This window comes from Barbus barbus, assembly GCF_936440315.1.
Source record: "Barbus barbus genome assembly, chromosome: 34".
NCBI classification, from domain to species: Eukaryota; Metazoa; Chordata; class Actinopteri; order Cypriniformes; family Cyprinidae; genus Barbus; species Barbus barbus.
In genome coordinates this window covers 8,942,643-8,959,696 of record NC_136762.1, presented here as the reverse complement: position 1 = coordinate 8,959,696, position 17,054 = coordinate 8,942,643, and the positions used below count along the sequence as shown (strand labels likewise).

The window sequence follows — 17,054 nt, the reverse complement described above, 5'->3', positions numbered from 1 at the left end:
AAATAATACATGCACTTTCAATGTTTATATTCATTTTCAGAGTTTGTTTAATTTTTTTTATTTTTCTAATGCTTAAAGTTGTTTAGTTTACAATTCTGTCATCATTTACTCACCCTCATGTCATTACACACATGGAAATGAGCATTTTTAGATACAATTGACATCACTAGGGTCCAAAACAACATTTTGGATGTTTTTTTGTTCCACAGAAAAAGTCATAGAGGTTTGGAACAACATGAGGATGAGTAACTATCCCTTTAAGAGAAAAATAGGAAGGAATAGGAAGTTTTAGAGGTGTTTATTAGATTGTGATTTCAAACATACAGCAAAAGTTTTAGGCACAACACAAAGAAACAAACATCAATTCTCTGCATCAACAAATTTCACAAAAACAGCTGGTGCATTTCCACTTGCACAGATATCGCTGTCAGTATGTGCTCTAAATAAATTGTGAATTTAACATGACATATCCTATTGAATGCACAGCAAAAATAAAGCGGAACAGTCAAGCGTAAAGCAGCAGCTCTTGTATATCCATTTTTGATATTGGAAGCTTTCACTTTGTTTAGAGCCACAGTTTTAGTATGAAATCTCTTTCAGTAAAACTGTTAATACAGTAGCTGTTATTTTGCTGTTCTCTCAGGATTTTTGTTGACAGCTATTACATCTACATCTATTCATTTCTTTATCTACAACAGCCATTAAATCATTTTATTATATATATTTTTCAATTTTTTATTTTTTGAAACTGCATTCATAGAATTAATTTGGAAACTTGGAAAAAGCAACATGAAGGTGAACTAAAAGTGCACAAATCTTATTAAAGGCTCTGAAGTTTTATATGTGCATATTAACATCAAATATAATAAACAAAAAGCTTTATTTATCAGTTTATATGACTGAATAATGCACCAGCAACCATGTTACATGCAATCCAGCCATACTGCGTTACCAATATAATAAGCCGTTATTAACAGTTAAATATTGGCATGGCTGTTATTTGCTTCATTTTGAATAAAATCAGTATATTCCATAGTCACATCTTCTGGGCTTTTTTTGTTGTGTGGCCGCTCTGGTTGAATGTTTTCATCCATGGGAGAGTCAACTCTGGGCTTGGGTTTGAAAACTACCTCCTCACAAATGTTGTTGAGTGCCTGGAGAATTGTAGAAAACATTATATGTAATACTATTGTAAACAAATGCAAATATAATTGAATTAATTATGAATGGGGTTTAATAACACACTTACTAAATGAATTACTTTAAAAATCCTGGTTTGTGATTAAAAACATTAAACATGTAAAAACATTTATTTAAATATAAATTAAAATCTGTAAATGAAATGGCAATCAATCGATAATTAATTTTACAGATGTGTAAATATATTTAGAACTCTATTACTAAAGAGAAAAATGCCTCACAGTAAAAACGATTTTTAAAAGCATTTCAAAGTTGAGTGATGACATAGAAAGACAGCTAACACCACCCCCCTGTGGCTGCTCGGACATAGAAATCAATGCTGATTACACATAAGGTTATTCTTAGATGTGTCTACCCCAGTGAAATGCTTTTGTGAAGCTTTTAGTCTTTCCTTACCTGCAATTTCTCCTTGATCTGAGTGCTGTGTATGGCAGGCTCCTGATCAGGTGTGCGTTTGTTCTGAGAATCCTTTATGTTTGTCATCCACACTTGTGTATCGTCAACACACACTCTGACCTTGTCCATGTCCATGGAATCGATATGACGGTAACTGTCACTCTGAGAGAGAAAGTTCGCAATATATATTAAAGCATGCCTATACAAAGTTGTTAAACTGGTTTTTAAACTAACAGTGCATTAAAGTATACCATGGTTGTTCACAAGGATTTGTTAATATTCTATATTATTTTGTCTAAATGAATTACTAAAATATTAAAAACTAAAATAAGAATGAAAAAATGTTCATTTTGAGATTTGATAAAGATTACATTTAAAGGTGCCATAGAATGGAAAACTGTCTTTACCTTGGCATAGTTGAATAATAAGATTTCTGTACATGGAAATGGCATACCGTGAGCATCAAACACCATTGTTTCCTCCTTCTGTAAATCTCGTAAATAAAAAAGACCACTGAAAAACAGGCGAATCAGAACATAACACTGACTGTGACGTAGTAGTCGGGATCACTAATAGTTACGCCCCCAACATTTGCATTTACCGCCCATGTTCTAGGCCAGTCGCCAGCCAACCATCAGAAGTTCTGCAGGTATTGTGAAGAAACAAGCGAGGACAACAGCGAAAATGACAGATCATGGAAATGTTATGTTCCAGGCTGTGCAGGGGATGTGAAGTTACAATATAAAAACACAGAAAAAATAACCCCCTCCTGCTAAAAAGGTGGGTCATTATTATTCATGACCCTTCCAAATAAGCCAATAACAGACCGTTTCATTCTAGGGAGAAATCCTAGGGTTGTAAATGCACATGTAAAACCATTTCTGGAGAGTTTTTGCCCTTACCTAAGCCACACACCTTCTATGTAGATATCCGAGAACAATTTAAAATATTGTATCAATGCATTCTATGGCACCTTTAACAGAGTTGTCTATGATTATCTTTTTAAAGATTAAGTGAGCATCATTATTTTTGTATTTTCCTCATTTTTATTAGCTTTTCTTTTTTTTAAATGTCTATATAGTTTGTATTCATTTTTGTTTGTTATTTTAGAAAATCAAGTTAAAACAATGCTATTTGTAGTATTATTTCTATACAATTATAGTTTTGGTTAATGTCTTCAGTTTTCATTTGAAATGTTTTCATTTTTAGTCATTTTGTTACATGCTTTTTTCATTTTCAGTTTTTAAATATTATATGGACAATGTTTTTAATATTTTTAGTTTTAGTTAATGATAATAGTTTAACAAAATAAAAATGCTGCTTTGTAAATAGGCTAAAATTAAATATTTTTACATTTTATATATATATTCAATTCAATTCAAGTTTATTTGTATAGAGCTTTTCACGATACAAATCGTTGCTAAGCAGCTTTACAGAAAATGAAAGATTCTACACAATATATTAGTAGTAGCTTATCAGTGGTGGCTGTCAAGTTAATGTACATATGGCAGAAATGTACGGTAAATATCAGTTAATGACGTAATAAACAGACGATGGACACTATCAACAGCAAGGATTATATGTTGCAATCAAACTTATAGCAAAATGTATGTATTAATATATAAATAATATATATATATTATTTCAGCTGACATTTAGTTTACTTCAAGTAGTGAATTTTTTTGTTTTTGTTTTTAATATCTTACTTATCTATAATAACCCTGGTGAACATTAGATTACAGCAAGGTAAAAAATTTACAGTAAGTGTAAAAATAGAGTAAATAAGAATGTACAATTAAATGATACATAACCATTACCTAATTCTTTACATTTACTATAGTATTCCGTTAAATACAACACACAACCATTGATGACAATACATTTCTAGTCAGTTTAGGAACTTAAAAGAAAGTTTTGCAGCACTTCTGATATTACAATCTACTTAGGATGAATTGCTGTGTTGTTGCATTCCTCATTTATAAGGCCCTTTGGATAAAAGCTTCTGCTTAATGAATAAATGTAAAAGCAGACACTATTTATATTCAGTTGTAAGAGACTGATGGCTGAAATCTGACTGTGTTACTGCATGAGATTTAAAATAATGCCTCCATGTGCTGTAAAGTGCCTTGCAGAGCATGATTATTCCAAATAAGATGTGATATATGACGAAAACTTATTCTTACTCCATTCTTATACTCCTCCATAATAGTCATGTAGCTTTGTATTTTGGCTGACAGCTTCTCGAACATTTTAGGTCTCCGTATGGACTCCTGGTATCTGTTTTGCACAGGCTTACCCAGTTTCTGTTGAATAAAACAAAAGGCTTTAATACATCACTGTTTGTAAGCATGAATGCATTTGTTTGGTGTGCAGTACACAGCAACCAATTAGCGCTCTTCCTAAAGTGCAACAGAGAGGTTTTGAAAGCTACACAAATGACTCTCCTATCCTTTAAGCGAAACGCATGCCATCCCAACACCACGAGCTGTCAAGACAGCGCGAATCAATTAAAACACAAAACAGTGGCCGCACATCAGACAGAGCAAAATGTTAAACCTATCGCGGTGTACGAGTCCAGTTATCTCTGAGAGAACACAAAATCAATTTGTCTTGGCTAGGATCGAATGTGTTTGAGGACAAATGACTCACGTGTATTTCTTCCAGCTTGTTAATGTACGTCTGCTTATCTTGGTCTGCTCCCTCTTCGTACAGCCAGTTCTCTGTGCCATTTAAAAGCTCAGAGAATGTCTGATGGTCCTGGGGAGAAGAAAAAAGCATTTCAAGATTCAAGATTTTTATTCGTCGCATACACAATTATACAGAGTATAACCAGCAGTGAAATGTAAGTCAGGTCCGCTCCAAGGACAGTGCAATTATATAGTATACATTTGTTTCATGCGTCATTCAGATTTGTGTTCCTTTCAGCCGCAGAGCTCATATGAACTACTAACTAATTTAAATGAATGAGAGTTTGTTTCATTTATGCATGAACTGAAAATAGCCTTCAGAGATTCCGCAATTAGGAACAGGCTTCTGAAACATGAACACATTAACAAACGCTATGAATAAATCACAGTCTGTTGATAACAGTCCCTGTGAGCTAAATAGATTACATGTCACTCTACAGGTAATGCCGTGTTATCTGGGAAAATCTGCATGAAAGATACATTACTTGAGCATTTATAAACGGCTGATAGGGACCCTCCAGCTTGTGTTTGTAGTAATAGACATTCTCCTCGACTGCATTTTTAGCGTTGTTACGCTCTTTCTCCTGGCAGTCTTGCTGTATCATTTCGCTCTGTCAGGAAAGAAGAAGAGGAATTGAGCGCCAGATGGTGAGAATAACTGATGGCTTTTTGAATAGCTTTGATATTCAGAAATCTACCAGAATGTCTTTATTCATGTTTATGGCTTTCACATACTGTCAAGATACCAAAATCACACTTCTAAAGCTAACAAAATATCTATCACAGCTTTTGAATCATCATTTGAGATTTACTGAAACAATCTCATACTTAAAAGACAGCTATGTTTCTTTAGCTTTCATCATTAAAACAACTGTTACATGTACAGTGGGATCTAAAAGTCTGAGACCACTAGTAAAAGTGCTTTTGTTTACATTTTTTATTTAAAAAAATTTCTTACTGAATTATAAATTTGAATGTTAGTGTAACAAGTGGCAGTAAAGACATTTATAATGTTACAATAGATTTGTAATTCAAATGAACACTGTTCTTTAAACTTTCTGTTAATCAAAGAATCCTGAAATGCTGAAATTGATCATAAAAAAAATGTTTCTTGAGCATCAAATCAGCATATTAGAATGATTTCTGAAGGATCATGTGATGTGATTCTAAAGACTGGAGTAATGACTGTTGACGAATTCAGCTCAACAGGAATAAATTACATTTTCAAATAAAAAGTTGTTTTTTAAATTTTAACATTATTTCACAATATTACTGTTATTTCTGTATTTTTGATCAAATTAATAGTCTAAAGGTGGGCATTAGAGGCTTCTTTCAAAAATATAAAAACAATTCTAACCAATACCAAAGTTTTGAATGGTACTAGTGCATATGTTTTTTTTAATTCGATTAGCGAGAAATATTTATATTCCTTGAATATGTCTTTAAGTCATAAAATGATTTAGATTTAAATGCTAGATTTTCAGACTTTTAAAACCTGATGCATACATATGATGTTAACCCTTACCAAAAAAGTAGTATACTTCAAGTTTATTTTATTAAGTATACTTAAGTAAAGTTCAAGTATATTTTAAGTATACTTTATGTAGTAAATATACAAATATCAGTGTACTAGTAGTATACTTGTAAGTGTACTATTTTAATACTCCTTGGGACTAAATTGGCCCACTTTCTAGTATATTTATTTAGTCATTTAGCAGACGCTTTTATTTTATTCTAGCTTCATGCATTATTTTTTTTTAAACACTTGAATGTGGATAAGTTTCATAAATAAAAAAAGAGAAATAAACAACATTTTGAACAAAAAGCTGAAAAAAGAATATGAATTGGATTCAGAATAATCAAAATGTAGATGGAGCTTAATCAACACCCCAAAGCTTGACAGTCATGATTGGGCCACATTTTATTTAACACAGTTTTGATGCTGTTTTATGTCAGATGATCGTGTTAGATTACATGTGGAAACATCTATTGTTTCGGTTTCTTCTTCACTTGTGTTTTTTTTATTCTGTATAGAAGATGTGTTCTAACGCCCCTACCGTATAACAATGAAAACATGGATTCTAGGAGCACAAGTATAGCTCAAATATATTTAGACTTTTTCCTAAGCATAATTCAAGTATACTTAAATTTCATTTTAAGTATATTTCTGAGAAGTACATAAAGCCAATTTCTAAGAAGTACATAAGTAGACTAAAAGTATACTTTCCTATATTTAGTTTAAAAGAAGTATACTAATAGCACACTTCAATAAACTTCTTTTTCGCAAGGGAATCAAATGTTTAGTCAACAGTACCTCCTGCTCCATGTAAGTGCTGATGCGATCCTTTGGTAACTGCTGGGTAAACGTCTCCTCAATTGGCAGAACAACATGTTTGACCTTCATCTTGGCTTTTTTAGCATCAGGGGGGTGATTGTTTACTTCTCCATTCATCTGTGAAGAACAGACAATGTATTTTAGCATAATGGTACAACAGTCAGTCAAACTGACAGAAATACATATTAAGATATTTCACAAGATGTGACATGAATAACAATGTTTTTACATAAACTAGATGCACATCAACATGCCTATTTGATATGCACATACAGTATAAAGCAAGATGTACCGAGAATGCAGTAAGTGAGAGATATACTGTAGCTCACTTACACTCAGTGCATCTGTTTGATTCTGCTCTTTTTCCATGGGGGGACACTGTGCTTTTGGCAGGTTTTCTTTGTCTACCGACAGCTGAATATTTTCCTCCTGTATCTTGTCCTAGAAATGACAGTCCCAGGGAGCTGATAGTTACATTTCTACATAATTATTTCACAACAAGGCATCAGAACAAGGAGCCAATTGCCCACTGTCACCCTCGTAGAAACCCCGGTAGTCAACGATGTTAGTGATCATATAAAGCATAACTATGAGAAGTATACATTACCCAAGCTATAGTATTATAAACTAATATATATAAAGATTTTATCCCCACCCCCATTTCACCACGAAAAGCTTGAATATAGCTGTTCCGTAATGATGTGAATTTGTAGAGCACCCTGGAAGCTAATTCAGTTGGGTTCCCTCTGGAATTTCTAATGGGTTTTTAGAAAAGCGGTGTTCGATTTTTAGGTAAATTGCATTAGTTGAAGAGACTTTCCTGGCTTACATCATATGTTGCAAACTCATGCCTTAAATGTGTTTGAAGCTGTCGTGTGTGAGTTATAGTCCTTGTGTGTGTGTGTGTGTATATATATATATATATATATATATATATATATATATATATATATATATATAAATATATATACATATATATATATATTATTTTTTTTTATTAAGTTATAGATATGAATGTGTGTAAAACTAAGCTAAACTAAGTTTTTCTTAATTTTCTTGTACAGCAAAAAAGGATTAGTATACTGAATAACATCGGAGAAAGAAAAATAAAAACGAACAAAAGACATGGTTTGGAAAATAGGCTTTCCTGGCACATACTTGAACATCCATTTTACATTAAAAACTGGGTTTTCAACATGCAATATTACAGAGACTTACCTAAAATTAATTTGAAACTGTTATGTGTTAGTCCTTTAAAAAAAAAGTTTGTGGTATTAATGTGTATAAAACTAAGCTGCATTGACTGTTTTTCTTGACATTTACTTATAATCTTTTTATTTAAAAAAACAAAACAAAAAAAACAATAGAATATATTATATAACAACTTGTTAAAGACTAATAACATCTGAAAAAGAAAAATATCTGCAACAAAAACATGGTTAGCAACATATGTTACAGAATCCTACTTTAATTTGGAGCTGTTGTGTCCTAGTTAAGAGTTTTTATATAGCAATCTTTACATAATTTTTTAAATATTATGTTTGAGGTACGATGAAAATAAGATCTATTGACTATTTTTCTCAGCGTATACTTGTATAACAATGTTTCTTCAAATCAATTTAATATTTTATTCAGCATTCCTTTGCTAATGACTGAATAACATCTAGGAAAGAAAATATTGACAAGAATTACATGACACATTAATTAACTTTTACTGTTAGTACACTCACGATAATGAAACAAGCGCAATGTAGTACCCACCTCTATGTCAATATCATCAGAGCCATCATGACTGCAAATCTTATTTATTTCTGTGGTTTCAGATTCATTTGAGCTGACCCTCAGGACCATAGTAGCTGAGCTCACGCTGACTATACCACTGGCGTTTACTTGAACTTTTACTTTCACCTTGGCTTTTTCTCCATTCTCCTGAGGTTGAACGTTCTGCACTTTATATTCGGCTGTGGAAAGCATTTTACACTTTGCGTTAATACACATTCAAAATATGATATGGCATCATCAGTATGCCACAATATAAACACTACTATGGCCTGAAGGGAAACCCTTTGATTCTCACCGATCTTCGCCTCAGGAAAGGGCAGTGATGTCAAATCCGAATAAAAAGATTCCAGAACAAAAGGCTTGTTCCTGTAAAACGTGATCATTTTGGCTGAAGGAAAGGGATGATTCCTGCCAAATATCTCGTAACAGCTGGAAGGTATGGACAAGTAAGAGGTGCATTAGTATGGGAGATGCAGAGTACAGCCTATGCACATAGATAGTGTTTAATGTTAAACAAATAAAATGAAAACAGTAGCATGTTTCCCTGGGCTTGATTCTGATATAAAGTACAGTAGCGAGCTGAGCTTACGATTTGCCTTCATCTGCTTCACTGGTCCAGGACAGAGAAACAGGGAATGAGATAGCATCTGTGACGGTGAAGTCTCGCACTCTGAGTGCAGGAGAGAGCATGGCACACTATGGAAAAACATTATACAGCACATTCATTTTTCAAGCAATCAATATTTTATTTTTGAACAGATTCAGAGTTATCCCATTCTGCAAAATATAGTGTGTGTGCAACATGCCTTTAAAACACATGACCACTCAAAAGTTTGGGGCCAGTAAGCTTTTTTTTTTTTTCTTCAGCAAGAACTTTAAATTGATCAAGTAACAGAAAATTCATTTAGAATTTACAAAAGATTTTATTTCAAATAAATGTTGGTTTGAAATTTCTGTTCGGTGAATCCTGAAAAAAAAATTAATCGCAGTTTCCACAAGAATACAAACAGCAGCACAACTGTTTTCAAAATAGCAAATAGGTAGGCCTATATTAAATTGTAATATATCACAATATTGCTGTTTTTGATCAAATAAAGCCTTGGTGAGAATAATCTTAAAAAATAAATTAAAAAAAACTCCACGTTACCCAGACACACCCATTATTACACCCTTCCACTAATAATAAATTATCCAAATTATGCTGTTTGTTACCACTTACCTGTAACGCACAGCCTCTGGCCACTGCTTCATCTGCATTCAATGTAGTGCTCACATCCTTCTTGAAGAACTTACTGATCTGGGCCTTTACAGCAGGGATCCGTGTGGCTCCCCCTACAATCTCCACAGCACTGATGTCCTGAAGCCGCACTTGAGCCTCTTCTACAGCCGTCATCAATGGAACCATCACTCTCTCGACTAGGTCGGCACATAACTCCTCAAATTTGGCCCTGTGTGGAAGAGGAAGTCATTTAGTTGTGACTTAGCTTGTTGATCAAATATGCTAAGTATCACAAATCAAGTAACCTAATTGCAGTTCTGCAATGTCATCAATACAGACATGCATTTAGCTGCAAATTTGACATGCGTAGACAGCTAATCATGACATGTATATCCAATTAAGATTAGAATTTAGGCATGTAAAAAATATAAACAGGGGACTTCTAAATTTCATTATTGGGGGGTTGGGAAAACAACAATCCGTGAAAAAAACATTAGAATTCAAGCTTGTGTGAATGTGCATTACTTACACTAAGTGGAAAAGACAGCTCCCAATACAGTATAACATGAATATTATGCAGTTTATCAATATTTGATTATTTATAAAATAATAGCAGCTTAATGAATGTACTATCAAAGTAGGGATGCACTGATATTCAGACTTATACCAATAAGACGATAAATATGTTCATGCCTGGTAACCGATAAATAGCAGAAATTAAAATTCTATGCTATTTTATTTAAATAAAATACAAATTTGTTCAAAATTCTACAAAAGAATTTAAGCATCAAAACATAAATGAAAAAATATTTTCTTTGTGAAATTTGCTAGTTTACATGTGAAAATTAATTCTGATAAGCTGATATATGTTCGTTATGCATAATATTGTTAAACCGATAACAAGTTGATATTAAAATTCTATACTTTTTAAAAAAAATAAATTACAAATATAACTAAATAAAACATCAAAAACATAAAATCAATTATTTAAAATGCTACAAGTGTACAGTACATGTGCAGTATGAAAAATATACGTTCATTTTAAAGTTTGCTAAAGATTACATTTAAGAGTGTTAATAAATTGTTAGTGTTTATAAAATAAGTATTAAATAAGCATTAGACGCAAAGGAAATTAAAATGTAAAATTACGAGAAATTTACATGCACATTTAGGATACATTTACACAACAATGATTGTACTAAAAAAAATTAAGTTTTGTGTATAGACGACAACAATGTCAAAACGATTCCCGTTCACACACATCTGCAAAAACGACTCAAAAAGTTGTATTATATATGCCAAGAGACAGTAGTTGTCGATGTCATTTTGTAAAGAAACACTACGTGTTTTCAAAGATTTGCATTTTCAGGCCCCCAAAATGCTGTTGTTGTGTAAATAAACGGCCAAAATGCTTAGTCTTTCCATTTTTAGTTGCAAACAGTGTTGTGTAAACACCCCTTTAAATACTAAACAATAATGGATTTGTATTGTCTTATTTTGTATTTTTTCCAAAAATCCTCTTGTATCAGCCAATAACTGATATGGTACAGATATATTGTGCATTAACAATTCATAGCTCTAAATAACACTAGTCACATACCTGTTCATTTTCCCACATACGTCTTTATCGTCCATAAAGCACTCAACGTTGAGGAGAATGTCTGTGGAGCTGCTGCTCATCTTTTTTTTGAGTTTCTCACATTCCTGTGTCAATCGCAACATAGCTCGAGCCTTGGACTTCACATCCATCTTGTACCTAGACTTAAATTCAGCACAGAAGTATTCCACCAGCCTCTGATCAAAGTCTTTCCCTCCTAAATAAGGATCAAAGGCAGTCGACAGCACCTGCAAAATACAGAGCATTCACTGACGTGCGTGAAAATGCAAAGTTGGGGATCTGCACGAGTGTCTGACTTTGACTGAGACTCACCTTAAGTTTGCCTTTGTTGAAAGCACAAACAGAAACCTGGAGAGCTGAGTGGCCCATGTCCACAAATGCCACAATCTTTGGATTCTCATCACAGAATGGAAGATCTTCCTTGTATATGCCATAGCTTAACGCCACTGGAATGATAAATGACACTGTCAACATTGCTTCGGATGTGGCAAAGGCACTGCTGTTGTGAGTTTCATTAATTCAAAAGATACCTGCAGTGCTGTCATTCATTAGCTTCAGGCAGTTCAAGCCGGCAATCTTGGCAGCATCCAGCACAGACCTCCTTTCTGAATCAGTGAAGAATGAGGGGATCTATACGTGTCAAAATCATTTGTATGGCCAAAGAAATGACACAAATAAACAAACAAACCATCGGATTGGTGGCTTGCACTTTTGTGGTTTATGTCCAAATTAAAAAGGGCCTGGTTAAACGTTACTGCTGTATGAAAATAAAGCAAGGCCTTTTCTCTAAAATATTATGATGACAAGAATAAAAATGACTGTAATACATTATTAGCACTATAAATAATTTTAGGAGAATTTCTAATTAACTAAAAGCCTCTATTTCTGGTACATGCCCCTGGTATCCATTAAATATCATGAAAATAAATTATTTCTTGCAATATTCACGGCTTCAGTGCAAAGACGTACAGAGATGACACACTCCACCACTTTCTTCTGCAGATTAGCTTCTGCAATGTCTTTCAGTTTGGTCAACAACATAGCCGTGACCTGCTCGATATGGAAATGGTGCTCCTGGTCAAGGTACATGACCTAATCAAGACAATGAAAGTCACAATCTTATTCTTTAATAAAAAAATAACATGACAGTTCACCCCCCCAAAAAATTTTAAATCTGTAAACACATTCACTGTCGGACCATCCGGTATGTAGATGAGTTTGTCTCTTCATCAGAGCAGATATGGAGAAATTTACATCCTATGCAGCGAATGGGTGCCGTCAGAATGAGAGTCCAAACATCTGATAAAAACATCACAATAATCCACAAGTAATCCACACGACTCCAGTACATCAATGAATATATTGTGAAGTGAAAATCTGTGTGTTTGGAAGAAACAAATCCACCATTAAGGTGTTTTAACTTTAAACCATCACTTCTGGACAAAATACAAGTCCATAATTCATTTAATAATGATTCCTCCAATGAACAAGTTGATCTCTCGTACTATCACAACAAAATCCACCATTTTGAATTGTTTTCTTGATCTGTGCATATTTCTGCCCTGATTCAGATGAGTCAACATTTCCCTGGAGAAAGCATAATTATGGATAAAGGGCTTTTTAGATATATTTTTTATTATATTTATATATTTTACCTGGATGCAAAAGTTTGATGTTTAAAAAATTTTTTTTTTTACTTTTACAAGACATTAATTGATGGACTGGAGTGGTGTCAATTACTAGTGGATTATTGTGATGATTTAATTAGCTGTTTGGACTGCTGTAAATCTGATGGTACCCATTCAGTACAGATGAGATTTGTGAGCACGTTATGTAATTCTAATGTACTGCTAAACAAACCCATCTACATTTTAAATGATCCTTTGATGGGACTAATGAACACAGTGTTTACCTTGACTCCAATCTTCCCATGATTCAGTGGTACCAGGTCATATGGTAAACTAGCCTTCTCTGCTTGCACAGCATGATCCTGAAACAATCTGCCATGTAGTCTCTTAAAATGAGAGACTGTGCTCGCAGTATTGGTTATCATCTAGAGCAAGTAAACAATATGAATGGTAATACTGCACACGTTTGCTTCATGCATAATCATCATCACAGATGAGAAAAGGAATGCCCACCTGGTTTTTTGCAGCATTACCAATGCTCCTGTTCTTTGAATTAAATGACACAACAGCTCTAAAACAAAAGGATTCAAAGAACAGATTCTACCTCACATGTACATCATGTTTCAGTTTTCAATGACATTAACAAGTGCATGAAAATGAGGAAAGATGCAATTTATCAACTAGACTTGTACTTGACTTTCAGTTTAGGTTGATATTCACATATGGAGTGTCAATATTCATCTGATACACTGAAGATACATGAAAGCTGTATCTCTTTATATAATTAGCACTTACGGCGTGCATCTGTCTGTAAATTCATTGGACGCGGTCTCGATTCCTCCGCTTTTGACCACAGCAATACAGCAATTCTGAAACCCCACATCAAAGCCAACGACAGCCATTCTGTTCTCCGGTCCGTGCGCCGAGCGGTGTGTTCAGGTCAGATAAACAAATAAACAAACCCGCTAATCAGGGCTGGACTGGGACAAAAAATCGGCCCGGGCATTTTGACTAGAGACCGGCCCACTAGGTATTATTGGCAAAGCCATAAAGCCTTTGAATGAAAACAAACACTGTTCTGACAGTGATGTACACGGTCCTGTTGGTATATATGTATCAACCTAATAAACTTAAACCTACACCATCCTCCCTATTCTGGTATTCTAAACAGTACTTAGTGGAAAACAAAAGACTGCTTGGTCGAGTTAACCTCCTGAACTATCTACAACACATGGTGGAAACCTGAAATTAAGACAGAGAAGACTAGAGGTGAGACATGATCATTAATGAGTATTAAAATTAATAAATTACAGATTTAGTGATATTTTCATAAACTATTTATTTACCACATCAACAAACAGCATGGCAGCACAAAATATTTTGTTAAACATGGCAACCTTTAAAAAGTGAAAGGAGACAGAGAAAGAAAGTTGAGAAAGAATAACACTTAATTGAATTTTTGATGCCATTTTACACACAGTACTGGTACAGTATCTAGAAAATGTTGGAAAATACTGACATCATATACAGTACTTACTTCTTCAGAAATTATGATGGGACCCTGAAAAACAGGACACAAGTGAAAGGACAGAGAAGGGTGAGAAAGAATGGCATTTGTTGGACTTGCTCATATGATCACAGTACTTGTATCTTTATTCCACAAAAATAGCTGAATCATATACAGTAGTACTTACGTAGGAACTTAAACAGTTGCATGGTCTAGAGAACCCCTTAAAGGATGATTAGACCCTGAAAAACAGGACAGAAAGGAACAACGATTAGATAAATAAGAAAATCTATTAAGGATAGATTGTGATTGAATTGTATCACCAAAGACTATTTACTCACTGCATCAATAAAAAGTCCCCCACAACACTTCCACAGCAGCAACACTGAACATATCTTAACATATGGTAACCTTTAAGAAGTGAAAGGACAGACAGCGAAGGGTGAGAAAGACTTGCACTTAATGGATTTTTTCAGACGATGACAGTACTGGTATGTTTACTCTAGAGAAATGGTTGAATCATATTCTATATAGTACTTACTTAAAATGAACCCACTTCAGGCTTCCAAAATTGACTGACAGTCTGAAATGAAACAAAGACAGATTAAGGCTGTAAGAAAACATGTTTATAAATGCCTAATACCCCAATCTCATATTTATTCTATCTACTGTCTTATGCATTAAAACCTATTAAGATGGACACATTCTAAGCATTTTCTGAGCATGTGACATGTTTGAAGTGAAGATAGATACTAAACCTATTCATTTACTTTTAGGCAATAACAATAAAGTTGAATTTAATCTTAACTGATACATAATTAGGAATGTTTTGATAATTTTATTTCACCTAACCAGGTTACAAAAGCAGCTTTCTCAGCAGGTCACTCTTCTCAGCTACCCTGTCAATGACCATGTCGGAGTCCAATGACATGAGAATGTCCTTTTCAGTGGCCATCAGCATAAACATCTCCAGCCTGTTTCCAGACAGGCTGCTTCAGAGTCTGCTTTTAATGAACTTGAGTGTAGAGAATGTTCTCTCACAGGCAACCTGAGTGAGAGAGAGGGTCAGCAGGTACTTGTATGCCAGCCCAAGGAGATGGTAGGCATCAGACAGCATGTTGAACCGCCTGAGAATTTGATAGCAGCACAGTGGGCAATTTTTGCAAGAATCACAGATTTTGGTCACAATTTCACTTCCTTCGTCCCATTCTTCAGTTCTGTCCTCTGCTGTTCTGGTCCTGTAGTCATCTACATGTGATGTCTTAAGCCTTTCCCACTGTCCAGCAAAACTTTTCAGTTCTGACTGAAGGTTATTTACTGTAGCCATGCTGTCAAATTTGAGGAGACATGTGCTTAGGTTTTGAAGTGCATTACTAGGAAGAGAAACTGTTCTGACTTGGCTAAACTTCCTGGGGTCCAACCATGCCAAATCTGCAACAAGAGGGCCATTTGTGACAAATCGTCTGTGGATTGTCACCTAAAACATAAACCTGTTTCTCCATCACCTGTTCAACTCTGATGATTCAATAAGGACATCTCCTGGTTTCACCTTTATGTTTCTCTCTCACATATCCAAACCAATCATGACTAGCAGCTTTTATGGCTGTGGCTCCAGCAAACAGCTGATAAACCGATCAGCTGATCAACAGGAGAAGGAGGGGGAGAGAATGAGAGAAGCCGAGGCAGCTGCGCAGCGTAAAGACACAGGATAACTCCAGCTTTGTGTTTTTTTTTTTTTTTTTCATTCTAGCTGAAATACAGGACAAATCGCGTTCCTTTTCACCTCAATACGTAACGCGTAATATTTTCTCTGAATACGGGACGATTACGTTTTTTACGTTTGGCAACCCATACTAACTAACCTTATCAATAATTCACTCTCAGTAACATCATAGCATCAGCATAGAAACTCTGTCATCATGCTAACTAGTACACAGTAGGAGTTATTGTAACTGACTGTAAAAAGTTAGCAAGCACAACGAAAATAAGCTACACCTACTTGGTTTATAAGTTTTTTTATGGTTTTACTTACCTCAAGTTCAGTTCTGCCACTTGGACCGGCGGCCGCCTCGGGTCTCTCCTCCTCCTGCCTCCCCTTTCCCTCTTCAACCTGCGGCTGCTGGCCTCTTATCACTTGCTAATTTTACTGAAGTGGAAGCTCCACTATAGCCACCAAACAACTGTGATATTTTAGCACATTTGGCAGCATCTGCCTGAAGGGCTAGTTTCTTTTTGGCCCTAATTTTTTCGGCTCCTGCTCCTGCGTTTTTTGTTCTCCATTTTTGTTCAGCAATGATATATGATTGCTGAGCCGTTGCAAGGGGGAGGGTGCATCTGACCTCCTCGGCTGTAATTGGTCCAGCCCAGAGTCGATCATGACCAATTGGCCAATCTGCCACCTATAACGTTACAAAAAAAAAAAAAAAAACATCGCCGGCCGGCCGGCCCGCAAAAGACGAAAATCACCATCGGCCCACCGGGCAAATGCCCGGTATGCCCTATGGCCAGTCCAGCCATGCCGCTAATACGTGTCAGTCCAGTCACTGTCGGTAATCGAGAGCGCGCGACCCATTTATACCGCTTTTCAGCGAACTTTCCAGAAACTTCCAGCCGCAGTAGCAGCGGCCCTGCTCGGTGTGATTGCGTTCACAGTTCCAGAGCTTTTTGTATTTGCTGAGCTCT

At 35.0% G+C, this 17,054-nt stretch overlaps 1 protein-coding gene across 1 annotated transcript; it reads right to left on the bottom strand.

The window, feature by feature from the left end:
- Positions 1 to 282: 282 nt before the first annotated feature.
- On the bottom strand, positions 283 to 17,054 carry hsph1 (heat shock 105/110 protein 1). The gene is made up of 19 exons (XM_079392648.1): positions 16,895 to 17,054; positions 13,661 to 13,830; positions 13,379 to 13,436; positions 13,150 to 13,290; positions 12,207 to 12,329; positions 11,768 to 11,867; positions 11,550 to 11,683; positions 11,220 to 11,464; positions 9,620 to 9,848; positions 8,990 to 9,096; positions 8,696 to 8,829; positions 8,380 to 8,579; positions 6,952 to 7,059; positions 6,598 to 6,735; positions 4,769 to 4,894; positions 4,246 to 4,353; positions 3,780 to 3,899; positions 1,597 to 1,758; positions 283 to 1,154 (listed from the first exon to the last, which is right to left on the bottom strand). Exons 2-19 carry the CDS (start codon positions 13,765 to 13,767, stop codon positions 978 to 980), a joined length of 2,517 nt encoding a protein of 838 aa, XP_079248774.1. The 5' UTR covers positions 13,768 to 13,830; positions 16,895 to 17,054; the 3' UTR covers positions 283 to 977.

What these genes read in the sequence shown, in the direction of transcription:
- hsph1 (XM_079392648.1), bottom strand. Translation starts at nt 13,767, where the DNA reads ATGGCTGTCGTTGGCTTTGATGTGGGGTTTCAGAATTGCTGTATTGCT. An exon ending in TTTACAGACAGATGCACGCC is followed by an intron (nt 13,437 to 13,660) that starts GTAAGTGCTAAT and finishes CTTTTGTTTTAG; the next exon opens with AGCTGTTGTGTCATTTAATT. An exon ending in AGATCAAGGAGAAATTGCAG is followed by an intron (nt 1,155 to 1,596) that starts GTAAGGAAAGAC and finishes ACAATTCTCCAG; the next exon opens with GCACTCAACAACATTTGTGA.